The sequence below is a fragment of the Bufo gargarizans genome, chromosome 8 (assembly GCF_014858855.1).
Source record: "Bufo gargarizans isolate SCDJY-AF-19 chromosome 8, ASM1485885v1, whole genome shotgun sequence".
NCBI classification, from domain to species: Eukaryota; Metazoa; Chordata; class Amphibia; order Anura; family Bufonidae; genus Bufo; species Bufo gargarizans.
Window position 1 is genome coordinate 47,083,635 of NC_058087.1, and position 12,248 is coordinate 47,095,882.

General features: G+C 42.5%; 1 protein-coding gene across 1 annotated transcript in view; it reads left to right on the plus strand.

Moving 5' to 3' along the window:
* PCBP3 (poly(rC) binding protein 3) overlaps positions 1-12,248 on the plus strand; it is a 68,208-nt gene that overhangs the window by 10,610 nt on the left and 45,350 nt on the right. The window contains exon 4 of the mRNA XM_044303902.1: positions 892-924. Within this exon, the coding sequence (XP_044159837.1) occupies positions 892-924 (33 nt within the window). The remainder of the gene's footprint in view (positions 1-891; positions 925-12,248) is intronic.

Sequence of the window (12,248 nt, forward strand, 5' to 3'; positions counted from 1 at the left end):
CCCGCCAATCAGCTGTACTTCGTCTGAGAGGTGCAGTGTAATACAAGTACCCTCTCTTCTCAAGTGAATGGAGTGAGTGCTTGTAATTATACTATGCTACCGCTCCATAGGAGACAAGGCGTAGTGTGAAGACCAGGAAGTGGCGCTCCATTTTCCAAGCTCCTCCTTGTCTCACAGCTGATCAGCAGGGATGCTGGGTGTTAGACCCCCACCAATCAGATATCGATGACCTATCCTGACAATAGGTCATCAATATTAACGACTGGACAACCCCTTTAAATGTAAGGGTACAGCCACAGGAGGCAGAATTTCCACAGCAAATTTTTTTGCAGAGGATTTTGCAGTGCTTCTGCAGCAAAATCCAAAAATAATCCACTGTGAAATCTGCATGTATTTGTCGAGGATTTTTCTGCAGATTTATTGTAGATTACAATGCCAAAAGGAAGTCTGCGGTGGCAAATCCACGTGTGAACATGACCCTAAAGGTTTATAAAAGTCAAAAAGTTTAGCAGTTGAAAAATGTTGTATAAAGAAACTCAGATCACACTATGACAGACTGTCTATATATCCAAGGGCATAACTATAGCCATAGCACTTGCTATGGGGCCCAGAGATTGGGGGGATCGGTGGCAATCAGAAGTAAGATTTTTTTTTCTCATTTGTGATGAATAACAATTTGGTGGCTTTTTGCTCTAATGTGTTTTTCTTCTGATATATTGTGCTATTATGCATACCTTTAATTATTGCTTCCTATGCTGCTGTTTTAATTTTCTTACACTAGGTGGTGGGGCCCCTTCTTATTTTTCTGTTGGGCCCTATCAATTATAGTTATGCCCCTCTATATATCTACAGTATCTAGGTTTGCAAAATTTTTTTTTTTGTTTTCTTTAGAAAGGAGAAACTGTGAAAAAGATGCGGGAAGAGGTAAGTAGCATCCGAAAGTCTTACCAGATCTAAAGCCTGTGGTAGGTTTGCACTTTTTTGATCAAGTACAATTTTTTTTGGGGGGGTGGGGTTGGAGTATTTTTTTAGGCAGATTTTCCTGCAAGTTTTTCAGCCTAAGCCAGAACTGGATTTGAAATGAAATGCAAATATATTCTAATCTAGTAATAATAATCTATTCAGAAAATTTCCCTGTACTGTCACGACAAACCCCATTCTTGAAAATTCAACACACAATAATTTTTTTCTAGCTGTGATGTTGTCATCTTAAACCTGCCCCTTTGTGTGCAGGTTTAACCACCTCCGGACCGCCTAACGCAGATGTGCGGTCCGGAGGCGGCAGCCCTGCGCAGAGTCACGCATATATGCGTCATCTCGCGAGGGCCGGGATTTCCTGTGAACGCGCGCACACAGGCGCGCGCGCTCACAGGAACGGAAGGTAAGCGAGTGGATCTCCAGCCTGCCAGCGGCGATCGCTTGCTGGCAGGCTGGAGATCAGATTTTTTTAACCCCTAACAGGTATATTAGACGCTGTTTTGATAACAGCGTCTAATATACCTGCTACCTGGTCCTCTGGTGGTCCCTTTTGTTAGGATCGACCACCAGAGGACACAGGTAGGTCAGTAAAGTCGCACCAAACACCACACTACACTACACTACACCCCCCCCGTCACTTATTAACCCCTTATGAACCCCTGATCACCCATGATCACCCCATATAAACTCCCTGATCACCCCCCCTGTCATTGATCACCCCCTTGTCATTGATCACCCCCCTGTCATTGATCACCCCCCTGTCAGGCTCCGTTCAGACGTCCGTATGATTTTTACGGATCCACGGATACATGGATCGGATCCGCAAAACACATGCGGACGTCTGAATGGAGCCTTACAGGGGGGTGATCAATGACAGGCGGGTGATCACCCATATACACTCCCTGATCACCCCCTGTCATTGATCACCCCCCTGTAAGGCTCCATTCAGACATCCGCATGTGTTTTGCGGATCCGATCCATGTATCCATGGATCCGTAAAAATCATACGGAAGTCTGAATGGAGCCTTACAGGGGGGTGATCAATGACAGGGGGGTGATCACCCATATACACTCCCTGATCACCCCCTGTCATTGATCACCCCCCCTGTAAGGCTCCATTCAGACGTCCGTATGATTTTTACGGATCCATGGATACATGGATCGGATCCGCAAAACACATGCGGACGTCTGAATGGAGCCTTACAGGGGTGTGATCAATGACAGAGGGGTGATCACCCATATACACTCCCTGATCACCCCCTGTCATTGATCACCCCCATGTCATTGATCACCCCCCTGTAAGGCTCCATTCAGACGTCCGCATGTGTTTTGCGGATCCGATCCATGTATCCATGGATCCGTAAAAATCATACGGACGTCTGAATGGAGCCTTACAGGGGGGTGATCAATGACAGGGGGGTGATCACCCATATACACTCCCTGATCACCCCCTGTCATTGATCACCCCCCTGTAAGGCTCCATTCAGACGTCCGCATGTGTTTTGCGGATCCGATCCATGTATCCATGGATCCGTAAAAATCATACGGACGTCTGAATGGAGCCTTACAGGGGGGGTGATCAATGACAGGGGGGTGATCACCCTGATCACCCCCTGTCATGGTGATCAATGACAGGGGGGTGATCACCCTGATCACCCCCTGTCATTGATCACCCCCCTGTAAGGCTCCATTCAGACGTCCGCATGTGTTTTGCGGATCCGATCCATGTATCCATGGATCTGTAAAAATCATACGGACGTCTGAATGGAGCCTTACAGGGGGGTGATCAATGACAGGGGGGTGATCACCCTGATCACCCCCTGTCATTGATCACCCGCCTGTAAGGCTCCATTCAGACGTCCGCATGTGTTTTGCGGATCCGATCCATGTATCCATGGATCCGTAAAAATCATACGGACGTCTGAATGGAGCCTTACCAGGGGGGTGATCAATGACAGGGGGGTGATCAGGGAGTCTATATGGGTGATCACCCCCCTGTCATTGATCACCCCCCTGTAAGGCTCCATTCAGACATTTTTTTGGCCCAAGTTAGCGGAAATATATATATATTTTTTTGTTTGTTTTTTCTTACAAAGTCTCATATTCCACTAACTTGTGTCAAAAAATAAAATCTCACATGAACTCACCATACCCCTCACGGAATCCAAATGCATTTTTAGACATTTATATTCCAGACTTCTTCTCACGCTTTAGGGCACCTAAAAAGACAGGGCAGTATAAATACCCCACATGTGACCCCATTTTGGAAAGAAGACACCCCAAGGTATTCCGTGAGGGGCATATTGAGTCCATGAAAGATTGAAATTTTTGTCCTAAGTTAGCGGAAAGTGAGACTTTGTGAGAAAAAAACAAAAAAAATCTATTTCCGCTAACTTATGCAAAAAAAAAAAATTTATATGAACTCGCCATGCCCCTCATTGAATACCTTGGGGTGTCTTCTTTCCAAAGTGGGGTCACATGTGGGGTATTTATACTGCCCTGGCTTTTTAGGGGCCCGAAAGTGTGAGAAGAAGTCTGGGATCCAAATGTCTAAAAATGCCCTCCTAAAAGGAATTTGGGCACCTTTGCGCATCTAGGCTGCAAAAAAGTGTCACACATCTGGTATCGCCGTACTCAGGAGAAGTTGGGCAATGTGTTTTGGGGTGTCATTTTACATATACCCATGCTGGGTGAGATAAATATCTTGGTCAAATGCCAACTTTGTATAAAAAAATGGGAAAAGTTGTCTTTTGCCAAGATATTTCTCTCACCCAGCATGGGTATATGTAAAATGACACCCCAAAACACATTCCCCAACTTCTCCTGAGTATGGCGATACCACATGTGTGACACTTTTTTGCAGCCAAGGTGGGCAAAGGGGCACATATTCCAAAGTGCACCTTTCGGATTTCGCAGGCCATTTTTTACACATTTTGATTGCAAAGTTCTTCTCACACATTTGGGCCCCTAAATTGCCAGGGCAGTATAACTACGCCACAAGTGACCCCATTTTGGAAAGAAGACACTCCAAGGTATTCCGTGAGGGGCACGGCGAGTTCCTAGAATTTTTTCTTTTTTGTCACAAGTTAGTGGAAAATGATGATTTTTCTTTTTTTTCTTTTTTCCTTACAAAGTCTCATATTCCACTAATTTGCGACAAAAAATAAAAAATTCTAGGAACTCGCCATGCCCCTCACAGAATACCTTGGGGTGTCTTCTTTCCAAAATGGGGTCACTTGTGGCGTAGTTATACTGCCCTGGCAATTTAGGGGCCCAAATGTGTGAGAAGAACTTTGCAATCAAAATGTGTAAAAAATGGCCTGCGAAATCCGAAAGGTGCACTTTGGAATATGTGCCCCTTTGCCCACCTTGGCTGCAAAAAAGTGTCACACATCTGGTATCGCCGTACTCAGGAGAGGTTGGGGAATGTCTTTTGGGGTGTCATTTTACATATACCCATGCTGGGTGAGAGAAATATCTTGGTCAAATGCCAACTTTGTATAAAAAAATTGGAAAAGTTGTCTTTTGCCAAGATATTTCTCTCACCCAGCATGGGTATATGTAAAATGACACCCCAAAACACATTCCCCAACTTCTCCTGAGTACGGCGATACCAGATGTGTGACACTTTTTTTGCAGCCAAGGTGGGCAAAGGGGCACATATTCCAAAGTGCACCTTTCGGATTTCGCAGGCCATTTTTTACACATTTTGATTGCAAACTACTTCTCACACATTTGGGCCCCTAAATTGCCAGGGCAGTATAACTACCCCACAAGTGACCCCATTTTGGAAAGAAGACACCCCAAGGTATTCCGTGAGGGGCATGGCGAGTTCCTAGAATAATTTTTTTTTTGTCGCAAGTTAGTTGAATATGAGACTTTGTAAGAAAAAAAAAATTTAAATAAAAATCATCATTTTCCGCTAACTTGTGACAAAAAATAAAAAGTTCTATGAACTCACTATGCCCATCAGCGAATACCTTAGGGTGTCTACTTTCCTAAATGGGGTCATTTGTGGGGTTTTTCTACTGTCTGGGCATTGTAGAACCTCAGGAAACATGACAGGTGCTCAGAAAGTCAGAGCTGCTTCAAAAAGCGGAAATTCACATTTTTGTACCATAGTTTGTAAACGCTATAACTTTTACCCAAACCATTTTTTTTTGCCCAAACATTTTTTTTTTTATCAAAGACATGTAGAACAATAAATTTAGCGAAAAATTTATATATGGATGTGGTTTTTTTTGCAAAATTTTACAGCTAAAAGTGAAAAATGTCATTTTTTTTTCCAAAAAAATCGTTACATTTCGATTAATAACAAAAAAAGTAAAAATGTCAGCAGCAATGAAATACCACCAAATGAAAGCTCTATTAGTGAGAAGAAAAGGAGGTAAAATTCATTTGGGTGGTAAGTTGCATGACCGAGCTATAAACGGTGAAAGTAGTGTAGTGCAGAAGTGTAAAAAGTGGCCTGGTCATGAAGGGGGTTTTAGCTAGCGGGGTTGAAGAGGTTAAACAAATCTAAGGGGCAGATTCAGGAAAACTGACTTTGTTGCCCATAGCAACCAATCGTAGAACAGCATAGCAACTAATCACAGCACAGCATTCATTTTTCAAGAGCAGAATTTGCTTACTTTAAAGGGGGTTTCCAGGCTTTTAATATTGATGACCTAGGATCCTCAGGATAGGTCATCAATATCAGATCGGGGGGGGGGGGGGGGGGGGGTCGGATAGCGCGTGCCATCTTCCGTCTCTCTTCCTGCTTGCCATAGACATAGCAGCAGCGAGCAGGAAGAGAGACAGGAGACTTCACGTACCTTCCCTTCATAAAGCTGATCAGAGGGGTTGCCAGGGGTCGGACCCCAGACGATCTGATATTGATGACCTATCAAGAGGATAGGCCATCAATGTTAAAAGCCTTTAAATAGAGATCTTTAATTTTGCACCATCCTATTTGAATCCCCCTGTATTATACACATCCACGATATGTTCTTTGGTGATGTCCTCAAGGAGCATAGGATGGTTTGTTCCTATCTTTTTGACTTCCACATTTTAATTCAAATCTTGCAGTGGTGTACAAAAAAGACAAATCTGAGATGCAAATGCTAATTAATGCAAAAAGCAAGTGCATATATCTGTTGTAATTTACACATTGAGTTCTGCCCGGAGCCAGTCAAACATTTCCAGGACATCTGTTCTATTTTTATATAGAAATGCTTCAAAGCATGAAAGCTAAGTGTAGACCAAGCCCTCAGCCCAGAAAAGTATTGTAATTGAATTTTATTAAGAATTTTCTCTTTTTCTTATTCTATTATAAAATAGGCATGTACTTTATCTAAGTGGCCATAAGCAGGGTGGGACTGATCCACTAGAATTCCAGAGGATCCTCCAGTGGGTTTAAGCTTTGAATCCATAGTGGCACCCAGAGGTCCAAAAGAGATACCCATTTGGGTGCCTTCGGAACCAATCACCTGCCACAAGGGCAGGGTTCAGCAACCTTCGGCACTCCAGCTGTTGTGAAACTACAAGTCCCAGCATGATCCATTCCCTTCTATGAAAGTTCAGAGAAGAGTTGACCAGCTTTGCTTGCTGGGAGTTATAGCTTCACAACAGCTGGAGTGCTGAAGGTTGCTGAACCCTGCACTAGGACTTATTTATTTGATTCAAAACAGACTTTATTTTTATTCTGCAGCTTAGTACGATTGCGGCGATACCAAACTTGTATAGTTTTTATTTTGTTTCATTACTTTTATGTGCCGGTACCTTGCACCCCAGGACGAGCATTCTTGTCCTGCGGTCCTTCCTCCCCCCCCATGTGCTCTGCTGCGATCAGCAGCACGGATACGGCTGTTACTGACAGCCAGATCCGTGCTGCATCCACCAGCTTCGGTGATAACGCCGATGCCGGTGGATTAACCCCTCATATGCCGCGGTCAGCGCTGACAGCGGCATATGGGAGGTTTGCCCTCCCTCTCCTTAGCCATCGGGTCCCGCATTGCGGTGGCGGGGACCCGATGGTTGCCATGGCAGCCCCGATGCCTTACACAGACATCGAGGCCTGCCAGTTACGGAAGCCCAGGAGTTCCAGCCTGAGGGCTGGGTCTCCTAGGCAACTGTCAGTAGTCATATTTGGTATTGTCGCATCCGTAATAACCTGCTCTAAAAATGGTGCCAAAACTGCTATTTTTTATTACCTTGCCTCACAAAAAGTGTAATATAGAGCAACCAAAAATCATATGTACCCCAAAATAGTACCAACAAAACTGCCACCTTATCCCGTAGTTTCCAAAATGGGGTCTTTTTTTGTTTTTGTTTCTACTGTAGGGGTGCATCAGGGGGGCTTCAAATAGGACATGGCAGCTTAATATTATACCAATGAAATCTGCCTTCCAAAAACTATATGGCGTTTCTTTCCTTTTGCACCCTGCTGAGTGCCCGTACAGCAGTTTACAACCACATATGGGGTGTTTCTGTAAATTACAGAATCAGGGCAATAAATATTGAGTTTTGTTTGGCTGTTAACCCTTGCTTTGTTAGTGTAAAAAATGGATTAAAATGGAAAATCTGCCAAAAAAGTGAAATTCTGAAATTTCATCTCTATTTTCCATTAATTCTTGTAGAACACTTAAAGGGTTAACAAAGTTTGTAAAATCAGTTTTGAATACATTGAGGGGTATAGTTTCTAAAATGGGTGGTTTCTATTATATAAGCCTCCCAAAGTGACTTCAGACCTGAACTGACCCTTAAAAAGTGGGTTTTGGAAATTTTCTGAAAAATTTCAAGATTTGCTTCTAAACCTTCTAACGTCCCCAAAAAATAAAATAGTTATTACTTTACATTCCCCATATGTCTTCATGTTTGGACCATTTTAGGAATGACATTTTAGTTTTTGGGGATGTTACAAGGCTTAGAAGTTTAGAAGCAAATCTTGAAATTTTTCAGAAATTTTCAAAAACCCAATTTTTAGCGACCAGTTCAGGTCTGAAGTCTCTTTGTGAGGCTTAAATAATAGAAACCACCCAAAAATTACCCCATTCTAGAAACTACACCCCTCAAGGTATTCAAAACTGATTTTACAAACTTTGTTAACCCTTTAGGTGTTGCACAAGAGTTATTGGCAAATGGAGATGAAATTTGAGAATTAAAATTTTTGGGCAAATTTTCAATTTTAATCCATTTTTTCAAGTAACAAATCAAGGGTTAACAGCCAAACGAAATGCTATATTTATTGCCCTGATTCTGTAGTTTGCAGAAACACCCCATATGTGGCCGTAAACTACTGTACGGGCACACAGTAGGGCGTAGAGGGAAAGTTGCGCCGTGTGGTTTTTGGAAGGCAGATTTTGCTGGACTGGTTTATTTACACCATTTCCCATTTGAAGCCCCCCCTGATGCACCCCTACAGTAGAAACTCCTTAAAAGTGACCACATCTAAGAAACTACACCCCTCAAGGTATTTAAAACTGATTTTACAAACTTTGTTAACCCTTTAGGTGTTGCACAAGAGTCATTGGCAAATGGAGATGAAATTTGAGAATTTAAATTTTTGGGCATATTTTCCTTTTTAATACATTTTATCCAGTAACAAATCAAGGGTTAACAGCCAAACTAAATGCTTTATTTATTTCCCCGATTCTGTAGTTTGCAGAAACACCGCATATGTGGCCGTAAACTACTGTACGGGCACACAGTAGGGCGTAGAGGGAAAGGTGCGCCGTGTGGTTTTTGGAAGGCAGATTTTGCTGGACTGGTTTATTTATACCTTGTCCCATTTGAAGCCCCTCTGATGCACCCCTAGAGTAGAAACTCCATAAAAGTAACCCCATCTAAGAAACTACACCCCTCAAGGTATTCAAAACTGACTTTACAAATGTCATTAACCCTTTAGGTGTTCCACAAGAATTAATGAAAAATAGAGATACAATTTAAAAATTTCACTTTTTTAGCAGATTTTCCATTTTAATATTTTAAGATGTTTTAGTGTCTCCATAATCTGAGCCATGGTTTTTTTATTTTTTGGGCGATTGTCTCAGCTAGGGGCTCTTTTTTTGCAGGATGATGTAACGGTTAGATTGGTTCTATTTTGGTGGGTGTACGCCTTTTTGATTGCTTGCTGTTGTACTTTTTGTGTTGTAAGGTGACAAAAAAGTTGTTTATTTAGCACAGTTTTTTTATTTATTTTTTTACGGTGTTCATCTGAGGGGTTAGGTCATGTGATATGTTTATAGAGCTGGTCGATACGGGCGTGACGATACCTAATATGTCTATATGTCTTTTCCCTATTTTTTACAATGGAGATGAAATTTCAGAAGTTTAATTTTTGGGCAAATTTTCTATTTTAATAAATTTTTTCCAGTAACAAAGCAAGGGTTAACAGCCAAACAAAACTCAATATTTATGGCCCTGATTCTGTAGTTTACAGAAACACCCCATATGTGGTCGTAAACTGCTGTACGGGCACACGGCAGGGCGCAGAAGGAAAGGAATGCCATACAGTTTTTGGAAGGCAGATTTTGCTAGACTGGTTTTTTGACTCCGTCCCATTTGAAGCTCCCCTGATGCACCCCTAGAGTAGAAACTCCATAAAAGTAACCCCATCTAAGAAACTATACCCCTCAAGGTATTCAAAACTGATTTTACAAACGTCATTAATAAAGAGTTATTGGCAAATGGAGATGAAATTTCTGAAGTTGAATTTTTGGGCAAATTTTCTATTTTAATCAATTTTTTCCAGTAACAAAGCAAGGGTTAACAGCCAAACAAAACTCATTATTTATGGCCCTGATTCTGTAATTTACAGAAACACCCCATATGTGGTCGTAAACTGCTGTACGGGCACACGGCAGGGCGCAGAAGGAAAGGATTTCCATGCGGTTTTTGGAAGGTAGATTTTGCTGGACTGTTTTTTTTGACACCATGTCCCATTTTAAGCCCCCCTGATGCACCCCTAGAGTAGAAACTCTATAAAAAAGTTACCCCATTTTAGAAACTATGGGATAGGGTGGAAGTTTTGTTGGTACTAGTTTAGGGTACATATGATTTTTGGTTGCTCTATATTACACTTTTTTGTGAGGCAAGGTAACAAGAAATAGCTGTTTTGGCACCGTTTTTTTTTTGTTATTTACAACATTCATCTGACAGGTTAGATCATGTGGTATTTTTATAGAGCAGGTTGTCACGGACGTGGCGATACCTAATATATATACTTTTTTTATTTATGTAAGTTTTACACAATGATTTCATTTTTGAAACAAAAAAAAATCATGTTTTAGTGTCTCCATAGTCTGAGAGCCATAGTTTTTTCGGTTTTTCGGGCGATTGTCTTAGGTAGGGTCTCTTTTTTTGCGGGATGAGATGACGGTTTAATTGGCACTATTTTGGGTGCATATGACTTTTTGATCCCTTGCTATTACACTTTTTGTGATGTAAGGTGACAAAAAATGGTTTATTTAGCACAGTTTTTATTTTTTATTTTTTACGGTGTTCATCTGAGGGGTTAGGTCATGTGATATTTTTCTATAGAGCTAGAGCCGGTCGAATAAGGACGCGGCGATACCTAATATGTATACTTTTTTTATGTATGTAAGTTTTACACAATAACAGCTTTTTTAAAACAAAAAAAAGATGTTTTAGTGTCTCCAAAATCTGAGCCATGTTTTTTTTTATTTTTTAGGCGATTGTCTCAGCTAGGGGCTCTTTTTTTGCAGGATGATGTAACGGTTAGATTGGTTCTATTTTGGTGGGTGTACGCCTTTTTGATTGCTTGCTGTTGTACTTTTTGTGTTGTAAGGTGACAAAAAAATTGTTTATTTAGCACAGTTTTTATTTTTTATTTTTTACGGTGTTCATCTGAGGGGTTAGGTCATGTGATATGTTTATAGAGCTGGTCGATACGGGCGTGACGATACCTAATATGTCTATATGTCTTTTCCCTATTTTTTACAATTCTTTCTTACTTTATTTTTGGAAAAGGACGCTTTTTTTTTTTTTACTTGAAACTTTAATTTTTTTTGTAAAACTTTAATTTTCTTACCTTATTTTTTTTTACTTTATTATTTGTCCCACTCTGGGACTTCAACATTACATGGTCTGATCCCTGTTTTAATGCAGCACGATACATCTGTATTGTGCTGTATTGAACTGTTAGTGTCTTACACTGTAAGACGCTAACAGTTGCCTAGGAGACCCAGCCTGGGGGCTGGACCTCCTAGGCCTCCGTACATGCCAGGCCCCAAGCCTTGGAATGGCTTGGGGCTGCCATGGCAACCATCGAGTCCCCGCCACAGCAGCGCTGGGACCCGATGTATGAGTTGAGGGAGCGCAAACCTCCTATATGCCGCGGTCAGCGCTGACTACCGGCATATGAGGAGTTAATCCACCGGCATCTGCGTTATCGCATCCGGATCTCTGCCGCTGATCGCGGGACCGTACGCGGGGGCAGGGAACGAGTGCAGGACGAGAACGCCAGTCCTTTAGTGCTAAGTGCCGGCGATTTAGGACGAGCATTCTCGTCCTGGGTCGTTAAGGGGTTAAGGTGTTAAAAACAATAAAAACCTTTGAAGAAAAAAATCACAATTTTCTATGCATCGCCATATTCTGACAGCCATAACTTTTTTATATTTCGGTCTACAGAGCTGTATGAGAGATTGTTTTTTGTGTATCAAGCTGCAATTTAGTCTTTGTGGTCGGGGCCACCAGGTACGTACCTGACCCTAACCTAGGGAACCTAACCCTAAGCGGTCAGAGTTGTGCCGCAACCGCGTCGTGGAGGGACGCCTGAAAGAGGGCATCCCCTTTGAGAGTAACAGACAAAAGGGGGTCGGGTGGGAGGGAGAACTTCGTACGTCGTACACATGTGGGAGGGTGCTGACGGCTGATATGGGCGGCCAAGCCCCTCCCACAAACACAGGCCAATGAATCGGCCTTACACTTGTGGTCGGGGCCACCAGGTACGTACCTGACCCTAACCTAGGGAACCTAACCCTAAGCGGTCAGAGTTGTGCCGCAACCGCGTCGTGGAGGGACGCCTGAAAGAGGGCAAGAGACATACTGATAGGCAAAGTATTTTATTGTGGCGAAATTACAAAGCCAGGTTCTGAAACGCTGTTGACATTTCGGTATCGGGGTGAGGTATGTATCGGGTGAAACATGCCGAGTGCCAACGCCCTAACTTCTGAATTACGTGTGCAGGTACCTGATTCTTGGAGGCTGCAGATGCAGCGCCTATGCGGAATGAATGTCCCGAAATAGCGGAGGGGTCGCCACCCAGGCTG